Below are 24920 nucleotides of genomic sequence, written 5' to 3' on the forward strand. Positions count from 1 at the left end.
AGTATAATTAGCTAGGTACTTCAAATTTAATAGAATTAACTTCGGTGCTGTAAGTGTAATTAGCTAGGTACTTCAAATTTAATAGGAATAAACTTTGAATTTAACGTGACCCGTAGTACCAGTAACAGGAGAGGAAGGAGACTTTTTCACCGCGGGGCAGGGCTCAACGTCAAGAAACGCAGCCTCCCGCGGATCCCCCCACTTTTCTTTCTTCTTTCTCATCTCACTTGCAGTTCCCCCCCCCCCCCCCCCCCCCCCCCCCCCCCCCCTCTCTCTCTTCCTCTGTCGCCACCAAGGAAGGAGGGAACGAGCGAGCGCCGAGCCCGGGCCTCGGAGGCACCGACCGACCGACGCCGGCGGCACGGCGCCATGAGGCTGCTCCAGTGCGAGGCGCCCGCGTTGCCCGCGCCGGCGTCCCCGTCGCCGTCGCCGTCCCCGTCCCCGTCCAGGACGGTCGTGGTGGGGATCAGGCGCGACGCCTCCAGCCGCGAGCTGCTCACCTGGGCGCTCGTCAAGGTCGCCAATGCCGGGGACCGCGTCGTCGCGCTCCACGTCGCCACCGCCGCCGACGGTACCGCCCGCCGGCCCCTCCTCCTCCTCCTCCTAAGTCTTGTCTAGTTAATAATCCACACAAATTCCACCCGTTTTGTTTTGAAACCGGTAATCCCTGGAGCGTTTCTGCTGCTGGGATTTGCTGCTTGCTTGTGTGGATTATTGAGCTCCGTCCCGTTCATTCGTTTATTACTACTTCGATTCGCTCACCATGCAAACTTGGAAACCCCGTTTCGTTCCCCCATTTGACGATTTTGATGAGGTGAAATCAATCCCCCACCCTATTTACCTTTTCTCTCACTCTCTCTCGCCTTTTTTTCCAGGATCGCTCGTGGGGCTGGATGAGCGGAACAGGGCCACAGACTCGCTCGCCTCCGTGCTCGCCGTCTACGACGGCTTCTGCAACCTCAAGCAGGTCCGTCCCTCCCTCCCAAATCTTACCGTTTTATTACAAGTTTCATTCACTCTGTTTTTTCGCTAGCCGTTTCTCTGGGTTTCGTTCGATGCTTCTGGGCGTTCAAAGCTCTGACCTTTTCTCCTGGATTTCGCTTTCAAAGATGCTCTCCGTGCGTGAAATTTTTGGTCCAGTCCAGCAGCCCGTCAAATTCCTCGTTCGTTTCAAAGTCTCCACTTCTCTGCCGTATCACTCGTGCTGCCGCCACTTTCTTTCTGGATGGTCATGTTTGTCTCTTTTCTTTTCTTTTTTCAAACGCCTTCAAGTTTCGGACACCTTGATTTTTTTTACAACCACCGATCTAGTACTCATCTTTCCTACTACGATTGAACTGCAGATTTATTTATTTCATTTTATTTTGGCAACAAAGTTTGCCTTCAAACTTTTTATTTTTTTTATTAAAGGCTGCCTCAGAATTTTCATCAATTTGTTCTTCAATTTACACTCACAGATTAATTTGGAGCTCAAGGTCTGTGGAGGCTCATCTATCCGGAAAACTCTGGTCAGAGAAGCGGCTGCTTGTGGTGCGGCACATCTCATCCTTGGCGTTGCGAACAATTCCCGGTCCTTCGGGTACATAATTTGATACATTGCCTTACCAAGTATTGGCATATTTGTCCAAATACATTTAGTTCTAATACAAGTACTGTCCGCCCCCCCCCCCCCCCCCCCCCCCCTCCTCGAAACATATAGATCCTCCTTCACATCAGTTGCCAAGTACTGCTCGAAGCGAGTTCCAGCCAGCTGCTCGGTCCTTGCAGTGAACAATGGCAAAGTTGTTTACCATAAAGATGCTGGACACGGGGTGCAACACGAACTTTACCAAAGCACTAGCGCAAGTATGTCGCTCAATAATTTCATTTGCATTTGTTCATTCTGTGGTTTTCAGAGCTGCTATGAATCCAGTATGCTCAAGTGTGGATTTTGAAATGCAGTACCTGAGACACCGAGGAGGAGCTACCGGAAGCTCTTGTCGACCATGATAGGGGACAAACTCTGGGATGAGAATGGAAAGGACAGAAGGTGCATGTCTCGTGCCATCACCATGCCAATGAGGTCTCCCGCGCGGCCAAAAGAAGTTTCACTAGCATTAGTCCCAGTGAAGGGTTGCCGACATGAATCGCCAGAAGTAGCAACTGGCTGGCCCCTACTGAGGAAGAAGTTCTTGCCAGTCCGGAAAGCTTCCGTACCTGACAAGTCGAAGATGTCTGTGGTGCAGTGGGCAATGCGGCTCCCAGGCAGGTATTCAGCAGTATCACCAGTCCATTCAGAATACAGAACCACAAGCCCGGACTCCACGAGCACCATTCGTATCCTCCGTGACCGTGTGGTTGTTCCCTCGAGGAGCAATTCAGGAAAGTCTTGTGTAGTGATCGAAGAATTGGAGAAGGAAACTCCAGAGGAACTGACCTTGCTCAAAGAGAAATTCTCATCCATTTATTCTTCATTCAGTTACAGTGAGCTTGCAAAGATCACTTCTGATTTCTCGCCAGGTATGCATATCTGGTTTTTCTCTGTTATAACACCTACTTCTACATGTATCTCTGTCACTTCAAACTTTTGTAGGCATAATATAGTGTTAACCTGTAAGATTGGTTGTTTGTGCAGAGTGTGTAGTTGGACAAGGAGGCACCAGTCAAGTTTACAGAGGCTGTTTGGCAAATGGCAGGGAGCTAGCAGTGAAGATCCTGAAGTATTCTGATGAGGTACTGAAGGAGTTTGTGTCAGAGATTGATATTGTCAGTTCTCTCAGCCACAAGAATGTGATATCCCTCGATGGTTTCTGCTTCAAGAATGATGACCTTCTGTTAGTGTACGAGTACTTGCAAAGAGGCAGCCTGGAAGAGATACTGCATGGTGTGTTTAGCTGCTTCATGACCTGCTAGCTTTCTGCGTATGCTGTTGCTATGTAAAGTGATCTTAACCTTGTTATTGTGCAGGTGTAAAAGAATGCAAGAGCATATTTGGTTGGACTGAGAGGTTCAGCGTGGCTGTGGGAGTTGCTCATGCTCTGGATTATCTTCATAGTGATAACAACAGTCCTCCAGTGATCCATAGGGATGTCAAGTCATCAAATATTCTCATCTCAAAATGCTTTGAACCAAAGGTAATATTTCTGTCAGATAGCACAGAATACATCAGTTAGTGTGCTGTATCAAAATTAAGTGATCTCAAACTTTCAATATGTGTGTGATGATGCAGTTATCGGACTTTGGTCTCGCAGTCTGGGCTGCTGATGTGACATCTCAGATGACATGCAATGATGTTGCAGGAACTTTTGGGTTAGTTGTCTGAACAATTGTTTCACAGTTTTGCCATCTGTAGCAATTGCCTTACTGACATAGAGATGTCTTGACAGATACTTAGCTCCTGAATACTTAATGCATGGCAAGGTGAACAACAAAATTGATGTGTATGCTTTTGGTGTTGTCCTTCTGGAGCTCATCTCTGGCAGGAAACCGCTTTGCACTGGTTGTCCAAAAGGGCAGGAGAGCCTAGTGATGTGGGTAAGTGGCATTTTGTTTATACCAACTACCATTATCTGTCAGTTCATGTTTGATTTTTGTTAGAAGTAATGGTTATTTTCCTTTGGTTGGAACAGATAATTAATTGCCGTTTCTTTTGTGCAGGCAAATTCCATCATACAAGGAGGAAAGCTCACACAACTTGTAGATCCAAACTTGCCCACTGAAGGCCATACTGATGAAGTTGAGAGGATGATCCTTGCTGCATCCCTCTGCATCAGACAAGCACCTCAGAGCCGTCCTGAAATTGATGCTGTAAGTATCCCCCTTCTTGATGCATGCTTTGCGCAAGTGTTCATGCTGTTTATATTTTTCTTACAAGCATCTGGATGCACACACCAGGTTCTGAAGCTTCTCGAAGGGGACACTGATATCCTCAAGTGGGCAGGATCACAAGTCGGGTTGTCATGCGAGAGCAGCAACAGCGATGAATTTGTGATGACACCGCCAGCGCCAAGGAGCAACGCCAACATCCAGTCTTACATCAACCTCGCGTTCGATGTCGACGATGATTCCACCTCTGTCAGCAGCAACGACTTCATTGCAGCCAACACCTCCTTGGAAGAGTATCTGAAGGGAAGATGGAGCCGGTCGTCGAGCTTTGACTGACCACCGGTCCATGGCAGAGTTACCCCTTATTAGTGTATAGATCTTTTTCGCAGAGTTACCCCTTATTAGTGTATAGATCTTTTTCTTTTCTTCTTCGAATTTAAGTTTCAATTTTGCGCCTTGGATGAGAGTCAGGCACATACAATGCCCTCCACCAGGAAATCCTTTGATTATGTCATAGTTCTTTTTTTTTTCTTTTTCTTTTGGGGGTCTCTCTTCCTCTCTGAAGAGGCGCCCTGTTGTTTTACTGTCTGAAGAAGCTCATCATACCCAGGTAGTCTCATCCAAAGGGATGACAAATAAAGTAGGAATCATATGAAATGAAACTGTGGCTTTCTTTCCACACCCAAATCAATCATCTTTATTCTGTACGGTGTCCTTGTTCAGGACTATGGTTTATCAAGGAAAGAAAAAGATTGTTTTTGTGCCTTCTAAGAAAAGTGAATTCTGCCAGCGTTTTGACTGAACATGTTCAGCTATATACAGTGCCTTGAATTTTCATAACTAGTTTTATTTTCTTGGAGAAATTCCTTATATTATATAGCTCGAAGATGATAAAATTAAGTCAGAATCTGCAGAATTCATACTGTTTTTTGCGACGCAGAATTCATACTTGTATGATGATGCCATCACAATACAATACAATAAACCATTATATTAATCTATAAACTACACAGGCTATGACGATGCACGCCCAAGAATTATACACCCACTGTCGGTTTCACCGGTAATTGTCAACTGCAGCAGGACAGCGAGCGATCTGAGCAGGTCGGTCGAACAGATTCGTTGAAAAGACCGAGAAAACGAAAGCTAAGGTTCATCATCATATCACAAGAGCCAACAGCCAAGTTGGGGCATGTTACATCACATGGAGCACGCACATGGACAAAACCCCAGAGACACTGAAAGGGATGTTGAAAAGTACTATCGCGCGTGCATGACAACATGAAAAGTACTGTCGGAGGTGCTCATAAGGGTAGGGTTTATGTACGTGTGTTCATAAGGGTGAGTGTGCGTGCGTGTTATGGACGTTGTCGTTGTACTTTGTAATTCTAAAAAACATATCCCTTTTTGCCTGAATAGGGGGCACAAACCCTTTATTCTTTTCTGAACCAAAAGGCTGGAGCTCTGCCGCTCAATTAAAAAGAATAGCATGGGTGTTGTCATTGTACTGTGTAATTCTAGAAAAAACATATACCTTGAATAGGGGGCATAGACTCTTTATTCTTTTCTGAACCAAAAGGTTGGAGCTCTGCTGCTCAATTAAGAAGAATAGAGGTTCACACAACAACATGACACACTCTCCTACCCACATAACAGTCGGCGTAGCACTTGACTACAACACACAATCGTTGCCGAGCTTTGTGCAGAAGGGTTCTTGGCCTTGATATAGAAAGCAGAGGAGGAAGGCAGGATAGGCGGAATAATGATCTGTCATATATAGAGTTCCAAGCATGTTTCACCTGTTGTTTGCCAACGACTCATTAATTTTGATTCTTGCAAATGGGGAGGATGCTACGCATTTTCAAGGTATACTAGACCTCTATAAAGAGTGCTATGGACATGTCATCAATATATAAAGAAAAGTCTGTCGTGATATTCAGCAGAAACACCAAGAGTAAGAAGACAGCAGCTGTCATGCAAGCTCTGAACTTAACCCAGGAAACCTTTAATGACAAGTATTTAGGTTTACCCGTACGTGTTAGGTAATCGAGAACAAAAACCTTTGAATATTTAAAGGATAGGGTGTGCCAGCAGAAACAAGGATGAAAGGAGCGGTTATTGTCAAATGCTGGTAAAGATGTTGTAAAAAAAAGGCTGGTAAAGAAGTGTTCATAAAAGCTAGGGGGCAAGCGATTCCGACCTATGCTATGGGGCTATGGGCTGTTTTGACCTAACTAAAGACATGTGCGACCAGATAAGCCATATCATCTGCAAATATTGGTGGAGTCAACAAGACAAGGAGAAAATGCATTGGGTCAGTTGGGATAGAATGAAGCTACCAAAAGAAAGAGGTGGCATGGGGTTGATTAGGGACATTCACTCTTTCAACATTGCCATGCTATCTAAACAAGGGTGGCATTTGGCTCAAAATTCCAACCCTCTGTGTGTGCCAGATTCTCAAAGCAAAGTACTTCCATTCAACAGATGTTCTACATGCACGACCATACGAGGGCACGTCGTCGTACACTTGGAGAAGTATCCTAAAAGGTGTGGAGCTGTCAGTAGCCATGCTGATCGAGTGCCTGAAGCTTCATCTGAAGATGGTGGAAGATTGAGAATTGGGCTCGTGGTGCATCGGCAGGCCAGGCAGAAGAAGTAGAACCCGAATGTATATGGCCCACTCTGGAGCATGCAAGGAGTTGTGCGTCGAAGCACTAGAAGCCATCAGCTACCTGCCTGCGGCTACAGAGGTAGCGATGCACGTGTAATAGGATCATCGATTGTTTGAATCAAACTGAACTCGAACTATCCAATCCTGTCCTCGTTACCTATCTCTGTTCTTCTTCTTCCCCACGCCAGTGCTTTGCTAACATTGCCACCGTAGAGCCACCTGGCCTAGGACTCCATTGAAAATTGGAGTATGTTAATACGACATTTAGGATAAATAAAATTTAATAGGACAATAGGATAACACCATACAAATGTTGAAGGCCACGCTATAGAAGCTCCAGTTACATCTCCAATAACCTTGTAATTCTTGTATGGTCGTATTAATGGTTCATCTTGTGCCAATGCAATACTAACACGCACCATAAAAAATTCTTTGCCTAGCTGAACACCCTCAATTTTCTGTGTTGGATCACAACTTACTACTGTAGCAAAGGCAACATCCTTGCTTAATTTGGTTTTTCATGCTCTTTAAAAATACTTTTGTGCCAACCTAGTTCACATATAAAATTGTGTGAATAAATAAGAACACAATGGAAACATAGTACAAACATTAATTAGACACTCATGCCTTCGATGAATTGGCAGCCGGCAAATTTTTAGTATCATGCTCATATTTCTGCAAAATTATATTACGTGGAATATTAGTTTGTAGTTACATGAATTGTTAGGAAATTGGAAATAGAAATTCTTTTTGGAAGATGTGTCTTATACATTAGCAAGTACAGCTGCACTAGCTCCTGTTGACATCTTCTTATTCTGTGGAGCAGATAAAAAGTCACAGCAAGTTAGCTAATAATTTGAAATTTGCATATAACATCAATATATTGCTAAGAGATTATTTACCTGGAAATAAGATGCTTCATGATTTGAGCAATTGGAAGATATTTCCTGGTCCACAACCTTTAATATATGCTAGTTTGATTACAACACTCTGGTCATCAATTTAATAAAATTCATATAACAAAATAAATGACACTGATCACCTTGGCTGTAGTATACTTGTTTTTGTCCAATCTTATATCATTTTGGTTTGATTTGGCCTATAATAAAATCATAAATAGTAGTCAATCTCTGCAAAGTATGTGCCGCTAGAAATAAGTATATGATTTTTTTTTCTCGAACAGAAATAAGTATATGAATTAACCTTATGTGCAGCGGAAACTTTATTGGCTTGTACTTTTTTTTTCATGATGGGCATTAGCTTCCTTGCTCTACAGTTAGATACAACAAACAATCAGAATTGGTGACTTTCATTACTATATACAATGGTAATGAAATAAAATTGAATTATTGAACCATAAGTCTAGTATAAATGAATTTGCATGTTATGTCAAGATGTACTAAAATCTCTTTTTCTAGAATGACACACAAGTCAGGAGATTTGCAAGCAATAGATGTAGCATTGGTATCCACAAATACAAACACAATGAATTGCTTTTCATCCATGTTAAGTTATGTGCACTAATCTTATCTTCAGTAGAATAATATTTGTAGTGTGTCCGCTCAACATTAGTAGTTTGTTCCCTCTGTAATGGAAAAGAATAACTAAATTTTCTTTACACAAATCTGGTTGGAGAATCATGCCCATTCAATCATACCGTTATACAATTCAATTGATCAACCCATTGACGGACCCACAGGGTATGCAGGGTGGGCCACCGCATACCCTGGGGTCCGCCAGTCATAGAGACAGATAGAAAATTTTAATGCAAATAAAAAAAAAAAGATCGGCACTAGGCCCCCAAATTTTAGGGCCCCCTCCGACTGGGCTTCATGAGGCTAGTATGGCTGTATGGGCCTTTTGGTTCTCGTTTTTTCCCTGCTGTAGCCTGCCGGCCTGGTAGCTTTACGTGAGTTTCTGCATCGCGTTTTGACTGGGAGTGTAGGAGTCGAAGCGTGGAAGCCGAACTGACGCCACCGCCGCCTGTTCTTCTCGCAGACCGCAGGAGCAGCAACTCGGTGATCCCTGATCCTAGGTACATACCCTTTACTTTCTTAACTAATTAGTAACACCTATCATATGTTTTTAGCATCAGTGCCTGTCTGTGGTTCTTGATATTGTGAGAAAACAGGCTTTATATAATATAATCAAATGCACTTTAGTTATTTGTATTGCTCTATAAGGCCCCATTTGTATGATTCGCACCAGGGCCTAAAATTCTCGGGTACGGGCCTAGAGACGGCGACGGCCGACAACGATCCGCGGGATTTCCTGGCTGTGAGTCCGCGACAATCTGCTCCTGTCTGGCTCCTTCAGGGCGACGCCGCGACGAGAAAGGAGAAGCCGCGAGCCCGCGACGATCCGGCGAGGTGGCGACGTCGATCTGCTTGGCTCCTCAGGGCGACGCGCGAGGTCCAGAACTCCAGCAAGTTCATCAGCACCAGTCGGTAAGTTCCAAAGTCCAAACATGAGTCAATAACTCAATATCGCATGTGACTATACTATTTGAGTTTCGCACGTTTGGTAATTATAAACTATTTTTCAGAATAATTGTAGAATGCTGAAGAGAAACGGTGACATTCGATCCTTTTTTTGCAAAGCAGCAAAGAAGCCGGCTGCAGCTGCTTTGAACCCTACCCCACCTCCGGTTGAAACTGTTGTGGAAGAGCAGAATCGAGAAGGTGGAGCAGAAGTTGAAGAAATTGCAGATCCTTCGCCCCCACTAGCATCATCGCCACCGCCACCGCCCGCATCAAAGCCATCGGTGTATGACATCAATCTTCTACCATATGATCCAGGTGAAAGGTTGCCCATAAAAGATTATCATGTTAATGATCAAGATGCAATCCGTAGAGCATATATTACTAAAGGTCCTTGCAAACCTTATATACATGATTTCCCATATCGAAACATTGGAGACACACCTCGGCGATTCAGTTTACAGTGGTTGTATAATTATGAGTGGCTTGAATATAGTATCAAGAAGGATTCTGTATTTTGCTTTATATGCTACTTGTTCAAGAAGGGCAGTGGGTCACATGCATTTGTTGTTGATGGATGGGATAATTGGAATATAGGAAACGCCGCACTCATCAAACATAGTGGTTCTAAGGTACACAAAGCAGCTCAGGAGAGGTATATTGGTTTTATAAATCCCAAGGCGGCAATTGATTATCACATTGACAAGTGGACTAATGAGGAGCTTCGTCTTTACAAGAAAAGATTGACATATTCACTTAGATGTATCAAGTTTCTTTTGCTTCAAGGATTGGCATTCCGTGGAAATGATAAAAGTGAAGAGTCTAGCAACAGAGGCAACTTCATTGAACTTTTGAAGTTTCTTGCAGGAAATAGTGATGAAGTGAACAAGTATGTCTTGAACAATGCACCAGGTAATTGCACTTTGATTAGCCCAAAGATACAAAAGCAAATTATTCATTGTTGTGCCATAGAAACTAGAAAGAAAATAATTGAGGAACTTGGTGATGAGCCCTTTGCAATTTTAGCCTATGAGTCTAGTGACATATCACATAAAGAAAACTAGCTCTTTGCTTGCGTTTTGTTGATAAACTTGGAAGGCCATGTGAGCACTTCATTGGAGTTGTTCATGTAGATGATACTACGTCTTTGTCACTTAAGGAAACAATCAAAGGTTTACTTGATAGTAATGGATTGAGTATGACTCGGATTAGAGGTCAAGGTTATGATGGGGCTAGCAATATGAAAGGTGATATTAAAGGGTTGAAAACATTAATCATGAAAGAATCACCTTCTGCTTATTATATTCATTGCTTTGCACATCAACTCCAACTAGTTCTTGTAGTTGTTGCCAAGGGAAATACTGATTGCAAGACCTTTTTTGATCAAGTATCTATCTTGTTGAACATTGTTGGGGTTTCTTGCAAGCGTCATGGTATGCTTCGAAATGCTAGGCTGGAGAATGTCAAGAAATCACTACAGTGTGGTGAGCTTGAATCAGGGAGTGGTTTAAATCAAGAGATGGGTTTGCCTAGGCCTGGCGACACTCGGTGGGGCTCGCATTACAAAACTATATGTAGCATCATCACTATGTATTCCTCAATCCATGATGTGCTCATTGAGCTTGGTGCTGATATTGCATATAAGGATGATTGGACAAAGATTCATTTTGTGCTTGGAGCATTTGAAACCTTTGAGTTTGTTTTCTTTGTGCACTTAATGTATGTTATTCTTGGATACACAAATGAGTTATCCGAGTGTTTGCAGAGAAGGGATCAAGATATTCTTAATGCAATCTCACTTGTTAATGTGGCAAAGAGCAGAATGCAACATTTGAGGTCTGATGGTTGGGATAAATTTCATAAGACGGTCACTTCTTTTTGTATTACACATGGTGTTGAAGTTCCTTCTATGGATGATGCTTATGTGCCTTATGAAAAATCAACAAGGTATGCCCGTGCCCAAAACCAAAAAAATGATGACCATTTTAGAAGAGAAGTATACATTGGTGTCATTGATCAAATTAGTCAAGAGCTTGATAATCAGTTTGATGAGATCAACATGGAGCTACTCTCTTGTATGTCAGCCTTTAGTCCTTCCAAGCCCTTTGCTTCATTTGATGCACAGAAGCTGCGTAGATTGGCTGAATTTTATCCTAATGACTTCTCCAACAATAATTTGGTACAGCTAGAATTGCAACTTGATAATTATATTGATGACATGAAACGAACTGAATGCTTCCAAGGTCTAGACAACATTGTTGATCTCTCAGTTAAGCTTATTGATACAAATAGGCACAAAGTGTATGATATGGTGTACTCGCTTCTCAAATTGGTATTGCTTTTACCGGTGGCAACTGCGAGCGTTGAAAGGGTATTTTCTGCATTGGTTATAGTGAAAACAAAATCATGGAATAAGCTAGGTGATATTGTTCTGGATGATTGTCTACAAACATTTATTGAGCGGGATATTTTCTTTCAAGTTGATGAAGATGATATAATTGAGACATTCATGTCATTGAGAAAGCGACGGATCAACAAGTAATATTGTAAGTCTCTTATATGGTTATATTTTAAAGTATTTTGTATTTCATTTGAACAATTTATATGGTTTTAGAATATGGTTTTACCGAATGAGAATATGGTTTTACCAAATTATATATGGTTTACCGAATTGCATAAGAAATTTTTTTGTTGCGCATACCCAGAGGTAAAAACCTAGGTCCGTCACTGGATCAACCATGCCAAATTCTTCACTTCGAGGGTCACTATATACTCGCTATTGAGACACAATAGATAATACATCAGAACTAATTATTCAAAAAATAATTTTACATAAAAGATTATGTTCTGTTAATGCTCCATAGAGACACATACTTTTCGTTTCGAATTTGGCACATCAGTAGAAAAGCCATCTTGCAATGGAACATCTAAACATTCCTGTGACAAGAAATCAAAATTTTAGTACAGAAAATGATCACTGTAGAGGTTTTGTAAATTTACCTGTTATATGTCTTTGTTCCAAGATTTTTGTCTTTTGTTGTAATTCTAGTACTGTAGCATCTTGATTTTGGACTTGACGTCCAAACTTTTCCATTTAAAGTCTTATAGATACAACATCTTCACTCGATTTGTCATCCAACAAAGTCATATTTATATTCTTAAGGCGCTTTGAAGTTGACAGGTCAAAAACTTGATTTGGATTTGGAACAAGTCCCAAGACATGCACATGACCAGGCTTCTCTTCTCCTAGTACTCTATTTAGTGCATCTCTTCTCCATGCAACCTTTCCTTGATTAGTGTCTGCTAAATCTGGTTGTTGCCCTATGAGTTTCTTCAAATCATCCTGTATATAGCCATAATATGAATCAAATAAATTTGTAAAGGTAGTAGAATAAAAAACAAAGTTGAGCATTCATAATTAAATCACCACACGTGCATTCGTGTCCTTCTCGGTTTTAGTCTTGTGTGTATGAATATACAAAACAACCCTGTGAGGGTATTTCTTTTCAGGATCTTTTTCCTTCTGTTGAACATGAAAATTAATATCAAGGAAATGATAATTATTATATCATATATATGAATGCAGACAGAGGTGTACACACAATTAGAGTGGCAAGAATATTACCCACTCCTCTCTATTTTTAGCAAAACTTTTTGTTCCAGCAGTATGGGTTGACTTCTTCTTTGTACAGTTTATCCTATTTGCCTCACTTATATCCTGTCCCAAAATAACAAAATATAAAGAAAAGCATTTAAGTTATGCAGCTTTTTTTGGAAAATTTAGTATGCATTGAGAACCGCATAAATCGAACAATATGTAGGTACCTGTAATTTCTAGGTCATCCAGTTATTGACAAGTGCAACCCAGTGGTCAGCAATTACACCGGGTGGCACATTGTTGCAATTAGTTTCCATGCTCTTGTGCACATCAAAATAAATTGATTTTAGATTTGACTTGTGTTGCCTCCATCTCTCTCCGAGGGTTCGCCATATCCATTTTTCCATGCATAAAGGGTAAGAAATCTCATCTACACACCAATAGTAGAAGGCATATGGTTAAAAATTATAAGTTAGATATTAAAATTTAGCGAATAATATTATCGCATAACCACCAGAATTGTATACCTTTACTTGCTTTAGTATATCCTTCTTATTTTTTTCTTCGTTGGTGTTTCTTTCTTTCTTTCCTATTAGAAGTCTCCAGTCCTTATAGCTCAAGCTACACAAGCACCCATTTCTAGCCACCGTGCCAAGAAATTTTCCTAGAAATCCAGCTTCTACTCCATTGGCTGATCAAGTTCATTACATGCTACCACAATTCTATGACCTTTAGGAAGGTTTCAAATATCTTTCAGTTTGGTCCTCCCACACTTTACTCTACCTTCAGTTTCATCTAGCCAACGGTACATTGCAAAAAATAAATATTCACCGAGAAAAATTGTAGGAAATTAGTTTATGCTAATTAGAATTGTAGGTTATGAGTTACCTTGGACATTAACCTCATTGTCAATATGGTCTCCTCCAGCACTAGTATGAACTTCAGATGCTGCAACATTTTGTTGAGGGCTCTCTTGCCTAGTATCTTGCTCTAACATATATTCATCATTACTTTGAATTGTGCGCTTTCTTGTAGTCACCATGTCGGCTGCACAACATCATCAAGGACATAGTAAATATAATAAACAATATGTAATCTTTTTATTAAACAACTAGATATTTGTATTAGACTATCAAGATTGTATTTATTAAGTCACATACCATGGTGGGGTTGGATATGCTAATCTTGGATGAAAATAAATCATTGATAACTAACATGACTTGGAATATTTGTCCTTGAATAATCAAATATACATAGAAAAGTAAATTATATGTTCATTCTAATACCTTTATTTTTTTTGGTTTAGATTTGGATGGTTCTTTGTTGGACTTGGTAGGCGCTAAAGTGTCCAGTCTCTGCCTCGTCACAAACAAATTAACCATCTTTTCGCTCTCACACTCATTGAGCATTTCCATCATCACATCAGAATCTTGTTCTATTACAACCAAGCTATTTGTTCTCTTGTAGTATAGATAGTCGACTGATATGTACCCAGAACCCTCTATCAGATCAATCAAGTTGAAAAAGCATATCTCATCTCTATCCAGTTCCCTTTGCACATGTTTATGTCCTTCAGCTTTCCCATCACATTCCAGATTTATGGTCCAATTATCCACCGCCATGGTAGCACAATCTAAATAAAATTTAGCACCAATAGGAAAATAAGAATAAAGCATAGGATAATTCACAACGAATAGGCCAGAAGTTTTTTTCTCTCCCTGGAACCATGAAATGGGACCCCATTCAAAAGTCTGTTAAATCCAGCATCCTATCTTCCTAGAAGAATTGCCGTTTCCAATTTCTAGCTCCTATATATTATAATATAAACAAGGGAGAAAGAACTCAATCTGAAAAAAACCGTTGAAACATATGCATTATGCAACTTCAACAGTTTCATTCACATGCTCCTTACCTCTATCTAATTAAAGATTCAAATGCATATACAACCTATGATGCTCTTATCAGATGGCAACAACCATATTATCGTCTTGGCATCACTTATACAGGAGTCTGTCAGCCATCTAACCGCATTGGCTATAAGCGCAAATCCTATCAGTTCAGGTGACATTCTCCCTTTGAATTGTATAGCAGCCGTAATTCTCCCTGGAGCTACTCTTTTTGTGGATTCACTAATTGACCACAGAAACTGTATCGTAATTAACAAAGAATACTGATCCCTCGTCTTGGGTTGTGGCTAAACAAACTGATCGATACACTGGGCATTTAGACAGGCTCAGAGGCCGGAGGAGGGGGCGGTGGCCCATAGGATCCTTCGTGATGGGCGCTGTTCAGGGGCGGCGGCCGGTTGATGGCTGCGGCACGGCGCCCTCATTGCGAGTAACGGAATAAGAGAGAGAGAGAGAGAGAGAGAGAGAGAGAGAGAGAGAGAGAGAGAGAGAGAGAGAGGGGGGGGGGGGCATCCGTGGGCACTTGGGCGGGTGATAGGGTTTGTTCAGCGTACCTGCAACTTGGCCAGGGAATGATGGTGACCGGGACGAGGCCGTGGATGCCGCCGCCATCGATGGAGCCTTGCCTCCGATGGTGAAGATAACGCTGTGGCTGACCTAGGAGCTTCGGTCAGTTGGAGGGAACGAGGATTGAGGAGGGCCTTCGAGTTTTTATTCGCTAGATTAGATTAGAGCAGCAACTGTTACAGAGAGGCAAATGGATTTCTGGAGGGAAAATTTGGTGAGATAATTTCAATCAATGTTTTAAGGAGGCAAACTAATATTCCACGCCTCTCGATCCTAGATTTCTGGTGCTTATATATCTAAATATATATATATCTAAAATATACTATAAGATTTCGCTATCTAAAAGAACATTTGATGGACATCCTGTACGGTCCTTATATCTAAAAAATATACTACTAGATTTCGCTATCTAAGAGTTACTTTATGAGTAATGACCACGTATATTGGTTTTGTGATAGTATTAATAATATGTACCAAATTAGTCTATTTTAAAGTAATGACTAATGGCATCAATTTAATGTGGCCAATTATATTACTTTCTATTAATAAGACAAATATTAATGAAAAATAGTTTCTTGGTACTTGGCATTCTACTTAAAAGTAAATAATAAGGGAGTTGCTATATTTCGAGTGCTTGAATCTATGTTCATCTAATTTTGAAATGAGTATTCGGGACCGTAATAAATTCAAATGAAAAAGTCGTCAACTATAAAGTTGCATAACTTCTCGAGATCTACAACTTTTATTTTGGTCATTTCTCCATCTGAGGTTATTTGAAAAATTTGAATTTCAAATGTGAGGAAATTCATGTGACTTTTCTAGGATAGATGATTTTGAATGAAAAAGTTGTCGACTATAAAGTTGCATAACTTCTCAAGATCTACAACTTTTGTTTTGGTCATTTGTTCATCCGAGGTTGTTTGAAAAATTTGAATTTCAAATGTGAGAATTTATACATAATTTTTGAATGATAGATGATTTCAAATGAAAAAGTTGCCAACTACAAAATTGCATAACTTTTCGAGATTTACAACTTTTGTTTTGGTCGCTTCTCTACCAGACATCCTTATCTACAACTACACACCCACTTATGACCACACAGCATATGGATTCCTTTGGTATTAACTTCTATTAAATCTGGTGAAACAAATACTTAGCATAAAAACAACTTTAAATAAAAAAGCTGTGAACTACAAAGTTTTATAACTTTTTGAGATCTTCAACTTTTATTTTAGTTGTTTCTCCATCCGAGATCCTTTTCTACCACTATAGACCTACCACTACAGACTCACTTGTCACTTTAGAGCATATGGACTCCTTTGATATTAACTCTATAAATCTTATGATACATATTTGAATATCCAAATGACCTCAAATCTAAAAGTCTAAACTACAAAGTTGTAGATCTCAAAAAGTAATACAACTTTGGTATAAAGTTCGTCTTTATCGAACATCATAAAAAGTTACGAAGTTTTTTGTGCAACCTATCACAAGATTACGAATATATTGATAAAAAATATATATACACTAACAAATGCATGTGTAGTCTAATGGTAGAGATGTGTTCAATTTGTTGGGGGCTGGGGGTCGTGGGTTCAAATCATGATAAAAGTTGTTTTTTTTGTTTTTTAGAAATCACATCTTGAAAGGCGTTTTTTAAATCACATCTTTTTTTTTGTTTTTTTAGAAATCACATCCTGAAAGGTGTTTTTGTTTGTATTTTTTAGAAATCGCACCTAAGCTATGGCGCACCTGTAGACATTTTATTTCAATCTTATACCTTCACGAGGCAATTTTTTATTTTTTAGAAATCGCACCTAAACTGTGGCACACCTGTAGACATTTCATTTCAATCTTATACCTTCACAAGGCGTTTTATGATGGACATATAAACAATTATATTATGAAATCTCAAATTTCAAATGTGATCTTTGTTTTGCCGACACCATACAACTTGTGACCCCGTACAATTATATTCTGAATTCTCAAATAAAAAATTGTCAAACACTGAACATCACGTTTATTGAAGTTTTCTAGGGTAAAAACTCAGAGGAATACACAAAATTACAACTTGGCAAAACAGCTCAAGATGTTCATGCATTGTAGCGATGATGTTGGTTTCTAGACCATGACCTGAATAATACAAATAGTTAAAAAGAAACTTGTCAGCTGGTACATAATCTTAGTACAACTATACAATATTGAACAGTACAAAAATCAAACATATCTGACCTTTAATTTTGTTGAGCTAATCTTCTTGATCAGAACTTGTACTAGGATCTACCTTTTTTTGCCTCTACAGTTGTACCCTCTACATCTCTTCTAGTCCATGAATGACTATTATGTGCATTAGCAAAAACATCCTCAAGAGTACTGACATGATAAGGTTCACATTCTACATCATTCCACACATCTCCCATTTCAAATACCTACATCTTTATTTTGTATATTCTCAATTTGTTTCAAAGATAGACGACGTTGACGATTTCTTCTTTTGAGATCAGCGGCATGCTCTCTAAAATGGAAATTAACATGGATTCAGTTTTAAAGGAACATATGTAATATGTCGATAGGTGTTAGTAACACTTACTTCAAGTACGGAATGGCAGCTTCACAATTGTATAGTACATATCTATGTGCTTGCAGTTTCTCTAGATCGATTAAAATAAAACTAGATGGTCTTCCCAATGGTTTTCCTATAGGAGAAAACAAAGAGGAATCATGTCCATATAAGTTAGATTCAAGATGATCCTGGTTCTCATCATTCCTTGATGGTTTGTTATGTTTTGTGGAGAAACCTTCCAGGTACCTAGAACAAAACACCATACACTCATCTGCCAAAAATGAATTTGCCATTGAAGCCTCTGGATGAGCTTTATTGCGAACATATGACTTCAGTTTACATAAGTACCTGCAACATATGGAAAAGCATCAATTTAGTTGGTTATATATAACAAATGATCCAAGCAATGAACTTGTATTAGTTAGACTCAGTACCTTTCAATGAAGTACATCCATCGATAGCAAACTGGTCCACCCATCTTACATTTAGTTGCTAAATGTACGACTAAGTGAACCATAACAGTAAAAAATCCAGGAGGAAATATCATCTCCATTTTGCATAGTGTAACTTTAATTGATTATTCCAAACGGTCAAGGTCATCAACCCAAAGCACTTTCGAACATATTCCTCGAAAATAAGCAGACAACTCAAACATTACTGCTGTGATATCATCTGGAATAATGCCCCTTAGAGCAATAGGCATGAGCTGTTGAAGTAGAACATGGCGGTCATGTGTTTTGAGACCAATAAGTTCTCCTTCAGCACAATTTATAGATTTTGATATATTTCTAGAGTAGCCATCGGGAACTTTTATGTCTCGAAGCACTTTACAAAATGTTTGCCTCTCACTTTTAGACATAGCAAACCTTGCAGGTGGCAAGTAGAACTTGCCTGAAGTTTTTTCTTGTGGGTGGAGGTCCTCCCTAATGTTCGTCTCCTTGAGGTCTTGACGAGCTTGTAAATTATCTTTTGACTTTCCATCTAAACCAGATAGTGTACAATAACAATTTTCAAACACATTCTTCTCTATATGCATCACAACAAGATTGTATCGAAGAATATTATCATCCTAGTAAGGCAATGTGAAAAGACTACTTAATGCCTTATAAGTTTTTGACTCCTTGAAATCACCTAATGCAGTGATTTCATCCAAAATTGGACGGTCATGATAAGTTTGAGGCTCTGTTCTAAGCTCCACTGTTCCATCAAATGAATTCCCATCCAAACGAAAAGGATGGTCAAGAGGAAGAAATCGACGAAGACTCATAAAACAAGCTTTGCGACCATGCTTCAGACGTTTGGTCCATGCATTTTCACCACAAGGTGGACATGCAAAATTTCCATGAACCATATGACAAGCAAGCATTCCCAAGCCTGGTAGGTCACTAATGGTCACTAGCATTGCTGCTCTCAAATCAAAAGTTTTGTTTCTTGATGCATCATATGTTGGCATACCATTTTGAAATAAATCTTTTAGGTCCTCCAAAAGTGGTTTAAGGAACACATGAATTTTGTCCCCAGGACTAGTAGAACCAGGAATTATTAAAGACAACATTAGATAATGCTCTTTCATGCAAAACCATGGAGGTAAGTTATATATTACCAAAACAACTGGCCAACAACTATATCTAGAACTCAACATCCCATATGGATTAAACCCATCGGTAGCTAAGTCAAATCGAATATTCCGTGGATCTGACTTAATTTGTGGAAACTTTTCATCAAAGTCCGTCCATGCTCGGGAGTCAGCTGGATGTCATAGTGCACCATCCTTGATGCGCTCTTCATCATGCCATCTTAGAAGAGGTGCTGTTTCTTTGCACATAAACAATCTTTTTAGTCTGTCTTTAATAGGAAACTATCTTAATACTTTACAAGGCGTTGCATTCCTTCTTTGCTTCTTTGCTAGTTTGGTTTCAGGTTCCATACCTTTCCACCTAGAAGCCTTGCACTTTGAGCAAAAATCATCATTTTCCTTGTCTTTCCAAAATAGTTCACAATCATTTGGGCACGCATGAATGCTTTCATAGCCCAAGCCAAATTTGGAAATAATTTTCTTAGCCTCATAAAAAATTTTGGGCAGTTCCTTTCCATTTGGAATAGCATTCTACAAAATACCAAGTAGATCACCTAATGATTTATCTGACCATTTGTTCATGGATTTTACATTGAACAAAAGCACAAGTAAAGTTAGCAGCGTTAATTCAAATTTTATAGAACTCTTCTACTTCTAAATTTGGCCCGCTAACAGGTGGATTCGAAAGATTTGCGGTATCTGTCATAGGTATGTCATCATACATGTGATAAAATGCATCATGAAGCAGCTGACTCATGTTATCATGCCTTTCTTCATTCTGAGATTGTGGTTGTTCATCAACGGTGTGCTGTACTAAAGGGTCACTATGAAAATCCCAATCTTCATAATTCTCAAGTATCCCATTGCAGACCAAATGTTCATATATTTCATCCCTGGATAGGAGACTAGTATGCACGCATGTATGACATGGACAATAAATCTTGGTATCTTCGGGCTTATCTTCAAATGCAAATTCAACAAATCTCTCTACACTAGCTATGTACCGAGTAGAATCTTTAGGATAGCCCAAAAGAAGCTTGATGATTTTTAAATCCATTGTGAAATCATAAAAAGCTATTGCTGTATAAATAAATAGAGGCTGTAAGTTTAATGCTAAGAATCGCATATAGCAACTTGAGCATTACAAACACTGTGGTCATATGCTGTGACTGAATTTTAACAGTAATGTTTCAATAAAGAGCTAGCAGGACACAATAGTCAAGTCAGTGAGGGCAAGCATGACGTTTGATTTCGATTTAACTAATTGAATGGAGTACTCGCAGCTCATGATTCGGGGTCAAATTGCACGATCTCAACGACAAAGAGGGTGTGGTTTGCAGGTTGATGGGCCTAAGCAATTGGAGACTTGAAGACATACGTACCGGCTTGCTGCTCAGCTCTCGCAGTCGCTATCTCGCCGGTGGCCATGTCCGCCACTGCTGCCGTTGTGGTGTCGCACAACTTGCACAGAGCCACGAAGAGCACGAAGAGGATGGGGCGACGGGCGGCACCGACAGGATCACAGGGGTGGACGGGGTACCACACCACGGCACCACGCAGAGCGGCGGCGGCCGTTGTGGTTAGGCTGTAGACCCTGGGGAAACCACGAAGAGGGTTTTGTCCTGCCCACATCTGTTCTTAAATAAAAGAATTAGTGAATCCAGGTTTTGTCCTGCCCACATGTGAGAGGTCAGCTGTTCGATTCTCGTTGAAACCAGGTTTTTATTTTGTTGTTGTACACCAGTACCTGGTGATATAAATTTTTTAAAAATACTAAAACCACGGAACTTGTTACACCGGTAGAGAAATAGAAAATAAAAGAATAACACTAATAAAAAGTAATAGAGCACATGGTGAGCGGAGGGGCAGAAGCGTTGCTGTTGTGTTGCCGGCAACACATAAATTAAACGTGGGTGGGTATCCGTTGTTAAATGGGGGTTTAGGTAGCCGTGCTCCCTGAAGCCGCAGCAGAACTCGAGCGAGGCATTCCAACTGAGTCAGGTTACGTCGCCGAGCAGCAGTCGCTGGGGCTGGTGGCGCTTGTTGCGAGTGAGGTTGATCCCCGGCAAGTAGCAACTAGCAACCGGAGGGCCCGAGTCGAACGGGTACGGCTAAACCTGGGAATGGTTTGGGCTGAAACCGAGTTTTGTGGGTTGGTTTTCCATTTGGGCCTCACGGTTTGGGTGAAAATGGGCTAAAGAGTCTAATGGGCTGGTTTGGTTTGGGGTACTAGGTATAGTAGCCTGGTTCGGTTTCCATCCGTCTCCGACGCCTCACGCCTCTCTCTCGACTCGCCATGGCGGCTAGGGTTTGCTAGTCGCTACTCCATCGCCCAATCCACCACAAGCTGCTGCCTTCCTCTCACCCTGCCGGCAGTAGGCGAGCGCGGAGCCACGATTTCACGAACCCGTCGAGGCCGCGGCGGAACTGCGGCGCGCCAGAGGGAGACAGTTGGTAGGGAGCGGCGGCGGGGAGAGGGACTGAGCGTGCGCAGCACGTGCCCGACGGTGTGCTGTGTGCAAGGGCAGAAGCCAAGAAGGCCGCCGCCGGGTCTTCAGCGTGTGCAACTTCGGCAAGACTGGTGTCCAGGACACAGGGGACTAAGGTACTGCTCCTCTTCTCCTGCTCGCTCTGTTTGTGAATCTAATCGCTGCCTTCGTGTACTGTGATAAACTAGTACCTACTTAGTCCACGAGATGTGTAGCTGAACTTTAATGAGTCCATTTGTTCGGGTATTTGTTCAGTCTGGTACTCAAGTTAGACCTTTTATTGGCTTGTGCAGTGCTGTATGGGGGTGTGAGATGGGACCTTTGTTGGTTTTTACAGTTGGTATAGGTTAGGAGTGATGTGGTCTATGTTCATTCATAGTATGGTTTGACTTGTATGTTAACTCAATTCTTGTGAAATAATATCAGCTACCAAGTTTATATGGCATTTTTATACGTCAGTACATTTGATTTATATATGTCATTCCTATTTACAGTAGCACCACATGACCTTTGCTGTGTAAATTTGCCCAGTAAGATGGGATGATTGTAGGTTTTCAGATTTAGATATAGGTTGCAACTTGGAAGCATTAATATAGAATTCTTTGGTGCTTATATAACCACCATCTACATGCGGTCATACCTGATGTCCTGAACTCCTTATATAATACCAGCTACCAAGTTTATATTCTTATAATCAAGACACTGTCGAGGTACACAGTAGGATTCAGGCAACTGACTTGCATTGGTGGTAGCTATCATCCAACAAGCCGACAGCTAGGTCCATCTTGGTCCATAGATACATAATAATATATAAGGATGATAAATCATATCCACGGTTGGCAGCAGCAAATGTACCGACGTATAAATCTATCTGTACCATATTTTAGGGTGTAAAGTAATCTACTGCTCTCCCACCATGTGAACGCGTGGCAGGAGCAGGTGTCGAAAGGCTCCCCTGCCGGTAGGGGTAGGCGTCAAAATCAGCCCTGCTATCACATCTAGTCACTGTAGCAACATGGCAGCCTGACATGTCTGTGTACTAGGATTAGATGGCTAGCGTTGTATTTATAGCTTCCCACTGCAACTCAGTAAAGTGAGCGAGTTTAGTTTTGTCTTCTCCTCTGCAGAGCTCTGGCTAACGCTGGTGCTTGTGCTGTGTGCGCGCGCGCTCTATTCTCCCTCTCTTCTTCTACCTCTAGCCATAGTGTGTGGTCGGCAACACTGGTGAGCGGTCGGCTCACCCTTGCGGGAGATCCCGGGGCCAACAAGTGGTATCAGAGCCATACAAGCGCCGTCGCCGGACTAACCGTTGACGATGACGGACGGTTTGAAGATGGGCGACAGCAGCGGCGCTACTATGGCTGCCCAGCCACGACAGGAGGTTGTCGTGCGCACGGTGTGGGAGGTCAGCGGCACCAGCTGGCCGACGCTGACTCGCACCAACTATGGCGAGTGGGCGGTGACCATGAAGGTCAAACTCAGAGCCCGATGGCTCTAGAATGCCATTGACAAGGGCATCGACAACGAAGAAGACGACATGTTAGCGTTGGAGGCTATCATCGCTGCTGTGCCAGCGGAGTACAGGGAGCCGTTGGGGGTGAAAAACTCTGCTAAGGAGGCGTGGGAGGCCATTGCAGCGATGCGTGTCGGCTCCAACTACGCAAAGAAGGCGACAGCCCAGCTGCTGAAGCAGGAGTACACCACCCTCAAGTTCAAGGATGGTGAGTCTGTGGAAGACTTCTCCCTCCGCCTACAGTCGCTCATCGGCAAGCTGAGGAGCCACGGCGTCACCATCGATGAAGAAGAGACGGTCTCCAAGTACCTCCACTCCGTGCCGGTGAAGTACATCCAGATCGCTCTCTCCATAGAGACGATGCTGGACTTGTCCACCCTCACCATTGAGGATGTGGCAGGCCGTCTGCGGGTGGTGGACGAGCGCATGGAGCAGGCCATAGCAACGACGGACAGCGGCATGCTGCTGCTGACAGAGGAGGAGTAGGCTGCCCAGATGAAGAAGTCCGGTGAAGCCTCCTCCAACCGCGGTGGCGATGGCAAGCGCTGCGGCAAGGCTTCTTCGGAGAAGAAGAAGGTCGACCCCAACGCCTGCTGGTGCTGATGAGAATGATGAGGCCACTCTCCTGATAGTGACATTTTGTGCACTGCAAGACGTTGAAGCCAAGAAGGGAGAGGTGATGGCGGTGCAAGGGCACGGCAAGGCTCTAAAGGTTGTGAACCTCGACGAACTGTGCGCCCAAGTCCACCTTGGACGTGTGGGCGACGAACAGGAGCAGCGGTGGTATCTGGACTCCAGCGCCGGTAACCACATGATGGGCTCTAAGGAAGCCTTCTCCGAGCTGGATGGCAACGTGACCGGCACGGTGAAGTTCGGTGACGGCTCCAAGATGGTGATCCGAGGGCGCGGCACCATCATCTTCAGGTGTCAGAACAGTGAGCACCGAGCACTGATGGATGTATACTACATCCCGCAGCTACATTCAAGCATCATCAGCATCGGGCAGCTGGACGAGCGTGGATGCGAGGTACTGATTTGAGATCAAGAGCGTGATCCTGAAGATTTGAGATCGAGAGCAGCGTCTTCTCGCGAAGGTAAAACGCTCATGTAATCGATTGTACCTGCTCAACTTGAAGGTGGAGCAGCCGGTGTGCCTGGCAGCATGGCACACTGAGGAGCCGTGGCTGTGGCATGCTCGGTTCGACCATCTTAGCTTCGACGCGCTCAGTCGGCTAGAGAAGATGTTCCGAGGGCTGCCCCACATCAAGCATAGAGGTGAGCTGTGTGATAGCTACCTAGCCAGGAAGTAGAGGGGCTGCTATTCCCAAACAGTGGTCGACAGTACTTCCTCTTGCTCATGGATGATTGCAGTCGCTATATGTGGCTGCAACTCCTGACGAGCAAGGACGAGGCGACAGAGGCGATCAAGAAGTTCAAGGCACGTGTGGAGGTGGAGAGCGGCAAGAAGTTGTGCGTGCTGCGGACTAATCGCGATGACGAATTCACTTCGGTGGTGTTCGCTGCGTACTGCGCGGATCAGGGTGTGGTGTGACACCACACCGCGCCGTACTCGCCATAGCAGAATGGCGTGGTGGAGCGGGGGAACCAGACAGTGGTCGGCATGGCCCGATCCATGTTGAAGGCCAAGAGCATGCCGGCAGGGTTCTGGGGTGAGGCGGTGACCACGACAGTGTTCATCCTCAACCGCGCGCCCACAAAGGCCCTGAAGGGCGTGATGTCGTTCGAAGCTTG

General features: G+C 42.3%; 2 protein-coding genes and 2 pseudogenes across 3 annotated transcripts; 2 read left to right on the top strand and 2 right to left on the bottom strand.

The window, feature by feature from the left end:
* The first annotated feature begins 285 nt into the window (after window positions 1-285).
* Window positions 286-4530, top strand: LOC136481692 (protein kinase STUNTED-like). Of its 2 annotated transcripts, none has more exons than XM_066479012.1 (11): window positions 286-571; window positions 876-967; window positions 1458-1579; window positions 1700-1845; window positions 1942-2499; window positions 2615-2863; window positions 2947-3113; window positions 3209-3288; window positions 3366-3513; window positions 3637-3786; window positions 3874-4529. In XM_066479012.1, exons 1-11 carry the CDS (start codon window positions 370-372, stop codon window positions 4138-4140), a joined length of 2181 nt encoding a protein of 726 aa, XP_066335109.1. In that variant the 5' UTR covers window positions 286-369; the 3' UTR covers window positions 4141-4529. The 2 variants fall into 2 exon arrangements, with proteins under 2 accessions (XP_066335109.1, XP_066335110.1); XM_066479013.1 differs by having other exon boundaries at window positions 387-571; window positions 1717-1845; window positions 3874-4530.
* Window positions 4531-8318: 3788 nt separating this feature from the next.
* LOC136479621 (uncharacterized) lies at window positions 8319-11497 on the top strand. Its single transcript, XM_066477425.1, has 5 exons — window positions 8319-8324; window positions 8421-8493; window positions 8684-8922; window positions 9021-9867; window positions 10290-11497. Exons 1-5 carry the CDS (start codon window positions 8319-8321, stop codon window positions 11495-11497), a joined length of 2373 nt encoding a protein of 790 aa, XP_066333522.1.
* A 354-nt stretch (window positions 11498-11851) lies between these two features.
* On the bottom strand, window positions 11852-15072 carry LOC136479622 (uncharacterized; annotated as a pseudogene).
* Window positions 15073-17527: 2455 nt separating this feature from the next.
* LOC136479623 (uncharacterized) lies at window positions 17528-20223 on the bottom strand (annotated as a pseudogene).
* Between the last annotated feature and the right edge of the window lie 4697 nt (window positions 20224-24920).

This window comes from Miscanthus floridulus, chromosome 9, assembly GCF_019320115.1.
Source record: "Miscanthus floridulus cultivar M001 chromosome 9, ASM1932011v1, whole genome shotgun sequence".
Taxonomy (NCBI): Eukaryota; Viridiplantae; Streptophyta; class Magnoliopsida; order Poales; family Poaceae; genus Miscanthus; species Miscanthus floridulus.